The 15,066-nt window shown below is 30.1% G+C and overlaps 1 protein-coding gene and 1 long non-coding RNA gene across 2 annotated transcripts; both read left to right on the forward strand.

Annotated features, from left to right (window-relative positions):
- The first annotated feature begins 817 nt into the window (after positions 1-817).
- Positions 818-2,476, forward strand: LOC128155230 (uncharacterized). The gene is made up of 4 exons (XR_008239582.1): positions 818-921; positions 1,009-1,067; positions 1,171-1,302; positions 1,458-2,476. It is a non-coding gene; the product is annotated as an uncharacterized LOC128155230 (long non-coding RNA).
- A 4,184-nt stretch (positions 2,477-6,660) lies between these two features.
- On the forward strand, positions 6,661-9,054 carry LOC128155227 (uncharacterized). Its single transcript, XM_052816835.1, has 5 exons — positions 6,661-6,737; positions 7,264-7,380; positions 7,472-7,530; positions 7,629-7,760; positions 7,970-9,054. The coding sequence occupies exons 2-5, from the start codon at positions 7,277-7,279 to the stop codon at positions 8,689-8,691; spliced, it is 1,017 nt and encodes a 338-aa protein (XP_052672795.1). The 5' UTR covers positions 6,661-6,737; positions 7,264-7,276; the 3' UTR covers positions 8,692-9,054.
- The last annotated feature ends 6,012 nt before the right edge of the window (positions 9,055-15,066 follow it).

A 15,066-nucleotide genomic window follows, 5' to 3' on the forward strand; every position in this document is an offset into this window, starting at 1 on the left:
AGCTGTTTAGAAAAAAAATCATAATGAATAGCATGAACGTGCAAATAGGTGCAAAAACGATCAATTATATTTGAATTTGACAATTTCATTCAAACTAATTAAATCAAAGCAAATATAACATCAATATATTTGCATGACGAAAACACCCATTATCGAGTCTCAAAACTGAATATGTACAGGAGCTCAAATTAAACAAAAATAAAAACACAAACGATTTACCGGTAATTTCTTTTGAGAAAATGTACTGCCGTTGTTTATTATTGTATAATTTTATGAGTTTTCATATGAAATGTTTTTTTTTTTAATTTTTCTTTTAATCTACTGCAAAATGACATGGGTATTTGTATTTACTGCATAGCTTTAAAAGGGTCTTACTGACGTCATAAGTATATTGTGAGGGATGTAAGCCGCGTAGGTTTATGTTCCTCTTCCTGACTGAGTTATTTTTGATCGACTGTGGCGCTGATATTTTGCATAAAATATCCAAAAAAACAATGCTTGTCTCATTAAATGGGCACTTTTAAACTCATTCCCACAGATAACTCAATATGATCAGGATATCGTTTTATATGACCTTTAAGAATTTCCGTGATATTTTTCCCAGGCTGTATATATTTTGAAACGACGATTTATTTTGCTCGAACCATCATACAAATATAGCAAGCTTATAATGCATAACTTTAGAAAGCAACAACAGGTGAAAAAAGTCTAAAATATTTTTTTTATTTTGGTGCCATAAGCACTATGGGTTATGTAATAGGGAATATATATAATAGCTTATGATATTTCCCTAATTCTGTGAAGTCTGAGTTGCATATATTATCTTAAACATTTGTTCACTGTGGCCAAGATGAAGCAAGTGTTTTGGATTGCGTTTGCTTTGAATTTTCAACCGCCATCTATTGAAAAAGATTGTTTAAAGTAAATGTTTGTTTAAAAAAGAACCGCAATATTCATTTAAACAAAAGGTTAAAACTTTAACTGCAATTATTCTATTTTTTAATTAAGATCGGGAAACTCATCTGAATGTTGTGCAGACTTCTTTCTGAAAGCAGGAAAATGCATCCGTGCGTATTTTTTAAAAACTTTTATTATGAGCTTGTTTTATAATTATGTTAGAACTGTAAGTTTGTTTTAGTGTTATTTTATTATTTCATGTCAAATTCATAGCTTGCCAGAATGGATATTTTGGAATAAACTGCATTTTTAAATGCCCGTATCCTAGATACGGCCGTAAGTGTATGGAAGGTGATTGCAATTGTGCAGAAGAGGTCTGCGACGTAGGAATTGGATGTGTTACTGGTAAGAGCTCATACATATGTATTTAGCCTGATAAATGATATAATATAATAAATATAATAGAATACTAATCAATATGATATAATATAGTAACATAATTTATAAAGTAAAAAATAATATAGAAATATCAAATCTTACATAGAATCTCTTTATTTCAGTAAAAGAAAGGCAGAAATCTTTTGACAACATTTCCTTTCAAAGAAGCAAACTAAAGAAGACCAACAATTCATTTGTTAATGAACATAAAATGCAACGCAATGATTCCATAACGATAGATTCCTCATCATTGTGGGTGTTTGTATTACCGATTGCTTCTCCCTTTATTGTTTTTTCACTCGTTCTCGTTATACTAGTGTTTCGAGTCGTCAGATATAAAATTAAACCACATAATCAACGCAATTCTTCAAAACGAGTGTTCAAAGTAACTAGTCTATATCAAGTGCCCACCTAATATGATATTGATGAAAAATACAAGAAAGGAACAAAATTCAACATACTAATTGAACTTAGAAATTATGAATCAATTGACCAATCGCAAGATTGAGCAAAATACACCGAGTAACCTGCAAGAAAGGATGACGATTTTGATATTGATAACACTGAACTTTCCTGATTAATCAAATAAGATTGTAAAGCATATTTAGAAATACGAATCTATTTCAGAAATGACACAATACACGGTTTTATCCAAAAGTTATCTCACACAATTGTCGCGTTTTTCCTTAATGCTGTATGAACAAATTATGATATATCAAAATTCACACTGGTATTTTATATTCAAATAAAAATTCTTAAAATTCTTATCAATTATGATATAGTTTGGAATGTTATATATATCTAACATCGCCATGTCATAATTCAACGAGTAAGTTTTTTTAAAGAAAAAATGTCAAACCTGAAAATATTTGGAATACTCCTAACTATAGAATATTATAGAACATATCAAATACACTAATCTTTCATATACGATGAAGAGTAATGATTTGTTTACTGAAAAATATACTAGTTATTATTTTTTATAGAGCAATACGGCCAATACATGTATTTTGTAAAAGACTCAAATATTAATTTGAGACAAAACGTTTCAATTTTAGTTATGTGCTCTTAAATGGAAAATCTTGCAGAGCACACCGATTAGAAGCCAAATAATTAATTCAATATATTTAGGATCAGTATAGTTGCATAAAAAAACTCTTAGTAGGAAAAGTGTAAAAAGCCCAAATATATCACCCAAGTCACCAAACCATCAAACTGAGGAATTACACAATACAAAGTTAATACACGATGCATAAAAATGAAGTTATTTTGATCACACAAATTCCTCTTATATATATGTTTATAAATACACACAAGAAATCATATTGACGCAAGCGTCAAATGGGCCGCAATTGTTGAATGAATCATTGGTCGTTTACTTAAAAACACACTACAAAGAAGAAAATAAAAGTTGGTTGTACTAATTTTTATGGTAAATTTTAATATACTTTCAGCAACTTGTTTTGAAGTTTAACATTTTACTATTATCATAGAGAATCGAGTTTGTTACTGTAAGTAATTCTAACGATAATTGTATGATCTTTGCCATAGTATGAAGTATTTGAGAACGCATTGATTTGTACATTACTCTAATACAAAGTTCAACTCATCATTTTTATCATTGAGATTATGTATTTCAAACCAGTTTGGTTTTTTGTTGTTGCATTGTATTGAATTAAAACTTAATGCATTAGTTTATATGATTTCAAGGGACCCCATGATAAAATAAAATGGATTAGTTCAAATTTTCCAATCAATTCAAAATTTCATTTATGTCATATTTTTTGTAAATAATTGATATGTATGTCATTTCATGATATTTTCTACCACATTTACATGGACATATAATAAATATACATACAAAGTCATTTTATTTGACACGGCACATATAAAATTAAAATATATCATTTACATAAAATTTAATGACATTCAGGTCTTTAGTATTTTAGGTCTTTAGTATGTCCCGCATACCTATCCCGATGCATTGTTTTGAAAAGAATGAAGAACTCCGAAAATTTCCTGATAGATTATAGTCTCGATTATAACGCGTCAAGCACGACAGTCTACTAAGTATGACCTATTTTTCATTTACGAGTAAAACAAAAAATATGTGATTTTTTTAAAAGGCATAAAATATATTTCTTCATGAAAATTAATTGTTGATTCATAAAAAGAAGCATAATATTAATTCTATTAAAAAAGAACTATCCCGCAGAAACGCAGTAACAATATTTAAATGTATATCAAATAACGGACCGCCTTCCAGCGGCCCGTAAAAACAATCGATTGCTGGAGTTCGGCGACTAGCATTACCTTAATAAAAAAAACAAAATTTTATGAAACAAACTGTAAGAAATTCATCAAAAAAAACCTTTTTTTTAAACACAAAGCAATGGTTCTAAATTTTGTGATTTCTTTCAAATTTACGTTTGTATATTTATGTTTATTGTATGTAACTATTAATAAATACTAATATTACAATGTACATTGATAATCTAAATAAAATTTTGAATAAAATAAAATAAAAGTGTCCCAATTCTTCTAACATGATTTTTTTTTTCGATTAGTCGGTCCTTTGTATGGTATATTGTGTTTTAAATCCGAATTCTTCTTTGAATCAGTACTCTAAGTGTTCATAACGGACGTTGCCATTACATGTATCAGAGCCGGTGTACTTTTTTCAACAACGAACGATCGGACAACTCCATGCATAGTAAAAGTGCAATTTTTTTAAAGCAGATAAGTCACCAAAGTTCCGAAAGATACCATGTCTAAGGAATAGGAAAAGTAAGGTCGAAATTGCAAATTCTGATCAATCTACTTGATTTTTTGTAAATAAACAGGTTTTATGTATGCGGCAAGGAAGTCGGTAATGTTTCATAAAAGAGCTAAATAAACCATAATGGTAGCGCCATTAACAAGTGAAGAAGGACTAATATCAATCTTGATTCAATGTAGAAGCCAAATATTTTGAGAAAATGTTTAATCAAGAGTCTATTTGTTTAGTGTTGACCAAAGCGATAGTTACAAAACACATTTATGTCCATAAATATTTTATGCATATTGATCACTTTATTTGTATATTTTTGTTTACCAAGTGGTAATTTTCCACTGTTAGGTATTTTTAGTTTAGATACAATTTGTGTCAACTCTTCCGAAATACATGTCCAGTGTGACAAACTCATAGAAATTTGTTCATTTTGTGGCATACAATTTATTTTATTTTCAATCTTTCATTTATTTTTTTTAATGAAAATTTATTTCCTTTAACATATTCTACTTAAAACATACTATATTTTACATGTATGATTTAAAAACCAATTATTATACAAGACAAGTTCCATATTTTGATCTGTGTCACATGTTGAGTAGACCGAAAATGTACATCTTCTTCTTCGAAACATTTTGATGACTTTTCAAGGAAATCAAGATCCTTTCCTTTCAAACAATAAGATGATTTGCTTTGTACCTTCTTCGAAAGATTGAATTGTTTTAGGAAAAATCATACATGTCCAAGATTAACTTAATTTAGATCACAATATTGAGCGTATGTAAAGTGCTTACGATGTACAAACACAAACAGTTGAGGCTTCAAGAGACGTGTATATCAAATTTGGGGTTCCTTTTGCTTCAGCATATCATACGCCTGGTATCTTTTCAAATTACATCTTACCGTGTATCACCCCACGATGATTTCATAATGGCTACTTATTCAGACAATTCCTTTGTTAGTGCTTCCTTTGTTGTTATTTTTCTATCATTATCTCTTACAATGAAATGTAAAGTAATTAATCACGACGGTTTAAAATGTGTTTTTACAGATTGCCCAGATGGAACTTTTGGACCAAATTGCATCCAGATTTGGTAGACGATGTATTTTGGAATGTGAATGCATTGTCAACCAAAAGTGCGACCCTGGAAAGGGATGCATACACATTATCAAATTCAATGGTATAACATTTTCCTATTGTTTTACAGGCTTCAAAATAGATGAGGACACTTGATTTATATAATACATTATGTGGATGTTTATGATACATGTATTTATGATATTTGAGTACAATACAGTACTTCTTTTACAGATCAAAGTTCGACTGATCAGGCTATTCCACAGTAGAGACTTCGAAAACTAAACCAGTTAAAAAATCTATTGCGGAAGTAGGTCAAAATATCCCCTTGCGACAACAGTCTTTCAGACCTAGCGCAGGTAATGTTCTAATCTTAACTTTATCGGATGTATCTTTGACGACATCGACATTCAAGACGGAACGCTTGGAAACTGCTAAAGAATTCATCCAACAAAACAGTCCAACATCTCAAAACAATTGTCATTATCGCGATCGTCATTGTAAGTTCAATTGTCATTTTACTGCTTGTAGTTGTTATTGCTGTGCAAATTAGAGGAAAAAAGAAGAATTTACATGGGGGGGGGGGGGACTATTACGTTTATCAGAGGTCATAGTAGCACATACTGCGAAATGGACGACCAGATGGTTCCTTCAACCGCTGCTTATAAATTGATAAATGATGACTACGAACTCCTTAAATAGAATAAAACAAAATACTCAACGCTTCCTGCAAGAATCTGCGAGATGTGCTTCTCGCGATTTTACCAAGATATGAATTCCTCGCCTTTAATTAGGAATTTTCAATAAATGAATTTTTTGCAAATCACTCTGGTTGTTTATTTGCAAATCTTTGTATTTCTGCATCTTTAGCTTGCCCAAATGGATATTTTGGACCAAATTGCATTTTCAAATGTCCCTTTCCTAGTTATGGACGTCGGTGTGTGGAAGGAGACTGCGAGTGCATGGAAGAATTATGTAACCCAGAAACCGGATGTGTTTATCGTAAGAATACATACGAATTGATCGTGTATTGTTATAAATAAATAGTTTCTCATTAAATCAGCAGTCAACAATTTAAAAAAAAATGTGTTTCTTTAATTGATGTTTTATTACAGACGAAATGTATGTTTCTTCATTTATCTTTCCTTGATATTGTGAGTAAATGGATAATAATAAGCAATATTTATGATTATAGATACATGTATCATTGTAATAATTCCATGTGAACAACATTTGCGAAAACTTATAAAAACACCATACAAAGCCAATCATGCGGAACTATCTCGACAACATAACCTTTGACAAAAAAACCAAACACAAAACAAATCTACAGAAATAAACAATTTAATATTTGCTGAACTAAAAAATAAAGACAGAAACTGTAATAGTATTTAAGCATTAAGGAATTCCACCTTTTTTCATTAACTCGCTAGATAGTAAACACCATTGGTTCTCCGCAGTTTCCGCTTATTATCACTACTCCGAATCGTCATTGGGTTTGGTCATTAGTCATACCATATATAATGTCATCCTAGTTTTCCAGAATCAATTCAGGTAGGTGGATGGTGTCTTTCTCTTGGGGGATTTAATGAATATAACGAATGCATTTTTGGAATGAATTTATCAGAATGTATCAATAGTAAACCTTAACTTCAACTTTTATCTTTTATTACATTTGTTTTACTATAGCCATTACAAAATTATATACTTTGTGAAAAGGTTTTAAAAAAAACTAAATTAGAGAACCGTGTCACCGCATCAAAAGATAATTGATACAGTTGATATGAATTCAATATGTTTAAGTATTTTTACAGACCTGGTATTTGTCAAATCTAGCCACGAACTTATAAACTTAGAAACAGGAAATTTAATTTCATTTAATACATTTAGTCTAAAGAGCACTAATGATGATGGTAGAGGCGTTCCATGATACATAACTTTTTAATTTTATGATGAAGTTTGACAAAAATCATAGCACTTGAATTAAGTGCTTGGATAACTGAAATAACTCTAATAAGTTTGACCGCATGTTGATATTAAAATCAAAAACATTTCAATGCGTACATACTATTTTCTGTAGCCGTTGATCGCCCATGATGTCCTATTATGAGACACGCATATCAGTGATGCAGAAAGTTCTTTGGATTATCATTTTTCTGAGTTATCAATGTTCTTCCACAGGAGAAGACTGTTTAAAGTAAGAATTACTTCTTCTTTATTTTGATTGTCAAAATATTTTCAAATCGTTCAATCATTTCACCAATACATCTTTGCTTTGTTTTATCTAGATCAGGAAACAATAGCAAATGCTGTGCAGACTTTTTTATGAAAGAAGGAAAATGCACCCGTGTGTATATCTTTTAAACCAGATAGTATGTTTTTGTTTTAATAAGATAGTAAGATTAAAAGTTGCTTATTTGTAATTGTTTGATTCGTTATCTTTAGCTTGTCCAAATGGATATTTTGGACCAAATTGCGATTTCACATGTCCCTATCCTAGTTATGGACGTCGGTGTGTGGAAGGAAACTGCGATTGCCCGAAAGACTTATGTAGCCCAGAAACCGGATGTGTTTATCGTAAGAATACATAAAAATGGATCATGTTTTGTTAGACATAAATAGTATTTCATAACAATGGCAGGCAACAGTTTATTTTCATTTCACTCTCTAATCGGTGGATGTTTTTTTGGAGACAAAATATATGTCATAATCAATGCTTTGTTAAAATGTTTGAAAAATATCCATGTCAAACAAAATTTGTGAATATCTACATTTTAATATTTCAGAACCAATCACTCAGAACTATTTTGCCGACATATCCTTTGAAAAAAGCACATCTGCAGAAGAGAATAATTTAATAATCACTGAACAAAAGAATAAATACAGTGGCGATAAATTTGATTCCAAAAAGAGTGAGTCTTCATCAACAGTGGTGGTTGTAATTTCAGTCTTTTGCAGTCTTATTATTATATCGCTTGTTATTGTTATGGTACTTCAAATGAAAGGCAAATTACTTTCGCACAATCAAATATTTTTATCAAACCGAAGATCCCGAGTGATCAGTCAACGTCATGTTGATACATATTGCGAGATTGATGAGAAAAACATGGAAAAAACAGAATGCAACAAATTAGATGTAGTTGAAATTTATGAATCAATCGATTATTCAAATAAAAATGAAATAAAATATACAGAGCTTCCAAAGAGGAAAGGAGTTTCAAATGAGAAGAGGAAGCTTATGTCTACAATTTTAATGACGAAGATCTTGGATGATGATGATGATGATGATGATGATATAAATATTGCTATTCAACACGATGTTAAAAGTGGAGAAAAGCAGGTTAACAGGACTGAACCCGAAATACAAATGAGAAAAGACAAGGTTGATCTTGACACTTTCTCAAAAAGAAAGAGAAAGACCTCTAGCAACATCAGCGGATACATCGATATGGAGAAGAAGGATCCGAAAGATTACGTGTCTATGAATGCTGAAAACAAAGGGTTATAAACACATTCTGATCCAAACCTTTGAAGGAATTACAGATCATAATCTGCAAATGTACATATTAAGCTGTATGCCTATCAAAAGATTGTTCAACATGTATATCGACATTAAATAATGAAGTAACAAGAACGTATATATTGTTGAAAAATATCAAGTTTTTATTTCAAAAATGATTTAAATTGTTTTGTAAGGTAGATGTTAACCTACTAATACATCAATTAACGTTGATTATTTTCTAAGAATTATGTACTAATGTAATCATATAAATTAAGTACTTTCGGATAGTTTATTGAAATATATTCTTATCAATGTCTCAAAGACAATCAAAAACGAATATTACTACCAATGATTTTAAAAAATATATTTTTAATATATATTTTTAATACGGTTCTGTGTTTTAATATCGTATGGTTGATAAATCTAATGTGTTTCACTTCTGAGGTTCTTGAAAATATGAACGTCAACAAGCAAAAAATTTGCATATACAAATGTATAAATTAGAAAAAAAAATATTTCCATTTTAAACAGATAGACATACCTAAATATATTTATCAAAACGATAAGTTTTCATCATCATTAGAGTAAATCATTTACAGAGAAGAATTGTACTAGTGATCATATAAAACTATTAAATGTCTCTTTTACTGTTTAAATGAAATTAATTGTAAATTGTTAAAAATATATATGGATATGTTTCTGGTATTCAGTTTTCGTATATGTTAAACAATGATTTGTTTTAAATATATGGTTACTTAATAAATACTTCAAACTATCGTCATGCTAATTTATGAATCTGCTACTAATAATTTTACAGATTTTAAAGGTTCATGAGAAATATACAAATCACTGTATCTCTACAAAGATCCGGATTTCGTTAATAGAGGTTTAATCAATTGATTTTAAATAAAGCAAAAATAGTAGTTTTTATTTATCTTTATTCTATTAACCTCATTTTATCGATTTATGTCGATAAAGATAGCAAATTCTCCGATGAAAGAGGAAACTTCACTGCAACTGATTTTTACTTCATGAGAAAAACTGTATTTTTAGAAAATATAATATCAATTTTACATGCAATATCGGTGGTAATATACATTTAATTTACTGACTTTCGTATAGTTGTAATTGATATGTAAAAGAAAGGAATATAAATGTAAACTTTTATATGTGTGCTCTTGGAAAATAAACCCGTGCACTCTGAATTTCTTGCTGTAGTATTTGTATATCAGTAAGAGGAACTGGTAATTGTTATATAGGTTTGCTTATTGCAAACCAATTGTTTTCGAATGGTCTAAAATTTATAATTAAAGCAATAGCAGGTTCTAGCTTTAATTTATGTTCATTTGAAGTCATCTAGCAGAAATCTCTCAGGATAATTTACCTATATCCTTAGTGACATAGTTGAACTTAATTATGGAGTCACTTTTTCCTTGTTCAGAAATTGAATTCAAATTGGTAAAACTGATTCAACTGACTTCATTGACTGTGATAATTATTGATACATCTGGTCATCTGTTTGCTTCCTTGAAGACACCTGTCATGGTCCTGGATATCGAATTGCGTAAATTGATTCCTTATTTCTGCTCATGTCTTTATGTTACGGAAAAGTTTATATTTTCAATATTAATAAAAAATTTACACGAAACGAAATCTCTTCAAACAGCAAAATGTCCTTTGCAAAGCTGATTATTCATACAATGAGGTATGTTTTTGTGTTTTAGATGATTCAGTTAAAAGTATTCTGTTTAAAATCATAAAAGACAAACCATCCATAGTGAACCGGGAAGTTGGCAGGGGTTTCAAATTTTCATCCGTTTTACTTCATTATTGTAATCATTGAAGGGAGAAGTGAAGTGATTTAAACTCTAAATCCATAAAACACGGGAAATTAGTTATTACGTTTCGTAAATTCAATCATAAGCTAAGAGTGTACTAGAAAAAGCCAGTCGTGTCTAGTTGGCTTAATTTTATGTCTGTTGCTTTGACATATCAAACTCCTATTAGTAATAATGCGTTCCAATTTTTTTTTTGTAATCTGATTGCACATTGTTATATTTTACAATAGCTTGTGTATTGTAAATATAAGTTACAAATATACATTAATATTTGCATATCCATTGTTCTTTCCCGCTGTAAGTCCATACGGAGGAACTGCAATTATTTTTCTATAATCGCAATTGCTCTGTCTGTATACTATGACGTCATAAAGGTGTGATGTCATATACTTTCCCATAACGTTATAGATTTTAACCACTATATGATGCATCATGTGTTTTTCTCCAACTCATTAAAATTGTTGTATTTGATTAAAACATGTCTTATATTAACATTTGAACGGAAATACTGTTATAACATATCATTGATTCTGTTAACAAATCTATGTGAATTAAAAGATACATTACAGTCTAAATGTTAATTTTTGATACAATGGCTAAATGTCAAGGTCTAGGCTAATACAGGGCGCATCATGGAATATGCCAACAGAGCAATTGCTATTCATAACGCCATGTTCACTAATAACGTTGTTTATTTCTTAAGTATTGTGAGAAGGTTAACACTTGTGATATTAAAAGATATTGTTTTTAAAGGTTAGCTTCTTATGAAAATGTGATATACATGAACATGTAGTAACAAAACACTATTTTAGATAAATATTATAAATCTTATAATATAAAAATGTATAAATTAAAAGATTTTTCCTGACAACGTTTAAGACAAAGAATTAAATTCCACAAGGAGTCATAGTTGCATAAGCAAATAATTCAAATCTATTCTTAAAGATTTCTTAGTTTTCAACTTAAACATTTAAATAAATCTTTTTTTATTTTTTTTTTTGCTTTTTAGGGGGTGGGTTAGATACTGCTTTAGATATAAAATGTGCCTGGAAGCGAGGACCCGCTGTTGATTTACAAAGGTTCGTTTCTTTCCTTGTGTATTATATTATATGTTAATCTATATCAGTTGATGGCACATTTCTATACGAACATAAAGGTAAATTATCTAAACATAATCTAGAGAAACGGTCCTTTTCACATATTTTAAGTGAGCAAGAGGAGAATTCATGTACATGTCGCATATGGTAACATTGACATCGATTACAAAAAGCGTGTGGTTATAAAAAGAATTTTTTTTCATTCTAGGAAAAATCGACGAGTTAAGCTTTATTTCTTAAACGATAACGTTTACTATATTAGTGAAAATGCGTGCTTTACCACTTTAGTCATCTTTAAGTATAAAATAAACTCTTGATTGTTGAACTTTTAAAACCAAAATGATGTAATTACGAAAGTATGCAGCTGTCTTTTTTATATAGAAAATTATAGTATGTATGTATAAATAACATCTTATATTGGTTCAAAATAGATTTCACATACTTATGAAGCATGCCTTCCAAGCGTGATATTTTAGGGTAAAAAAATTGCAGCATCAAACTCCTGATGAAAATGCAGACTGAAAAACCATAACTAAGCGTACATATTTGATTGAGACATGTTCTAAATATTGTGGAAACAAAACATGTTGTATATTGTTTAACTACTTGATTGTATCAAAATATGCATACATTATGCATTTATACGGTTATCTATCTACATAAATAAGTATATCCCTCATACATGTAACTCATTACGGTACGACCACTTATGCTAGTAAGGTTATTTACTTTAAATATTTTTCTTTCAATGATTCCCCAACACGTCGATTTGGCTCGGACAAGGTTGCACAAAAACACGGAAGGACGGGTAACGTATTAAGTTAAAAAATGACGATAACCAACTACATGTCAACCATCTCAAAAATCCATAGAACGAAATACAAATTCAAGCAGAGCAACACGGACCTCTAAAAAGATAGAGGTAGGATCAGTTGCCATGGAGGAGTGAGCATCCTCCGTGTGCTCTTTTGAACTTTTAATAAAAAATTCTAATTAAAAATATTTTTCATTTACAAGGCTTAATTCACAACACATTTATTCATGTAACATTCATTAGATAAATTTGTAAGTTAAGCACATGGAGTTCTGTAATCCAAATTATTATTATTACTTGTTAAAAAGGATCAAAAACAAGTTCTAACAACTTACTAGTTCTTCTCCTTAAATAAACAATAATTGTCATGAATATAAATTTTGAACAAAAGAAAAATCTATTATATTATAGATATACATAAAAATTATTTCAATCTGAAAGATTCGTCTTTAAACATTTGTACTGAAGCAAAAATGCTTTTGGTAATATGTAAAGGTAAGTTAGGTTGTCGTTGCCATATAACAGTAAATTAATATGTTTTACGGTGCTACCATTGTGGCGAGCGCAGCAAGAATTACACATATCTTGCATCATTATCAGCCTAGTGTTATTTACTGGTATCAACGAACGTAAAAGAATTTGAGAGAGAGAGAGAGAGAGAGAGAGAGAGAGAGGTCCCTATTTGTAGGTGTGTAGTTTCCCACTTTCAAATTTAATGGGTTGACTATATGCAATATCTGCATAAATTTTTCACTGTTTTTTTCTCTTTCTTCTTTTTTATTTAGTTCAAAACGTCCTATTGTTTATTTCCTCCCTTCTCATATACTCAAGTAACTGCATACTGTTCATGCATGCACAGTTAGGTTAAAATTGGATCGATATGACAGTAAAGCATGACTCTTGCTAGTATATATCTATATAATCTCTATATCAAAAATAATAAAAAAAACAAATCATATGTCAACGAGGCCGATATCGCAGGCTTTACTGAAATAGCCAGTACACACATAACAGATGTTTGATCAACCTCAAAATTTATCGAGGGGAATATAGTGCAAGAACACTGTGACGTCATCCAAGACCCTTTTTGTCTTTGTTTACATATCTCGACTCAATATGAAGGTATGGAAGTATGTAACAAATCTCTTGGGTCTCAACAAAGTTTGTGCGGTACTCATAACGTGTCTTCAAACCTCAAGCCACGTAAATTACGAGTTAAATGTCGGCCATTTTTGGCATAGCACCATGGAGAGCATTATGGGAAGTTGACAAAATTTTTTTAGATGAATCTGTAGGTTTAGCTCGTTCTTTTCCCCCCGCACACTGGTTCTTAGAGCTCGCTTCGCTCGCTATTATCAATATTGACTAGATCTAGCATAAATATCTGTTTAAACATGTTTCTCGTTAATCCGAGTTTGGAAGGATAAAAAAAGTGAGAATGTCAGTTTTTAAAGAGATATTTTTTTTATTTTTGCTTGTCAATGGTATAAGGATGCGTCTCCGCGCCCCCCCCCCCCCCAACACTTTAAAAAACGATGATACATGTACGTGCCTGTCTTGTAATCATTTAATGTGCGTGGATTTATAAACAATGACATAAACTAAACGATCTAATTTTTTATTAAACAAGTTATTTATTGCATTAGAACAGTGTTAGACATATTTCAAAATACTGCATGAATGTTATTTTGCATTTATGATGGTGATCTTTAGTCTTGCATCGGTGTCTGTTGATTTTGCAAACGAATTTGTTGGTTTTGTTTTAAGCTGCTTAGTTTCGTGTTTTAGTATGTTTTTAAAAATTAGTTGTTTGTTTTGCATAAACGTGATTTTTACCCTTTCCACCGCCAACAGATGAAAAAGACCAAATGAAAATTTGTTATTTTGGTGCCATAAGCACTATGGGTTATGTAACAGAGAATATAAATAATTTCCATAATATCTTAAAGTCTGGGTTGCATGTAACATTTTAACATTTCTTTTACTATGGCCAAGATGAAACACGTGTTTTGGATTGCGTTTGTTTTGAGTTTTCAGCCGTCTTCTATTGAAAAAGATTGTTTAAAGTAAGCGTTTGTTTAAAAGTAAGACACATTTTTCATTAAAACAAAAATCTTACTCTTTAACTGCAATTATTTTTTTTTTATTTAACATCGGGAAACTCATCTCAATGTTGTGCAGACTTTTTTTGAAAGCAGAAAAATGCAGCCATGCGTACTTGTTAAAAAAAATTATTATGAGCTTGTTTTTATAAATATAATTAAACTCTAAGTTTGTTTTAGTGGGTTTTTTTTCTTATTATAAATTCATAGCTTGCCAGAATGGATATTTTGGAATTAACTGCATTTTTAAATGCCCGTATCCTAAATACGGTCGTAGGTGTATGGAGGGTAATTCCAATTGTACAGAGGAAGTCTGCGACGCAAGAATTGGATGTGTTACTGGTAAGAGCTCATACATATGTATTAAGCATGATTATATAATACATGTATAAGATAACAAATAAAATAGAATATTCATTAATATTCTATAATAAAGTAACATAATACAATACCAATAAAGTAGAAAATAATATATTCATATCAAGCCTAATTTAGAATCTCTTTATTTCAGTACAAGGAACTCAGAAATC

This window comes from Crassostrea angulata, chromosome 7 (assembly GCF_025612915.1).
Source record: "Crassostrea angulata isolate pt1a10 chromosome 7, ASM2561291v2, whole genome shotgun sequence".
Taxonomy (NCBI): domain Eukaryota; kingdom Metazoa; phylum Mollusca; class Bivalvia; order Ostreida; family Ostreidae; genus Magallana; species Magallana angulata.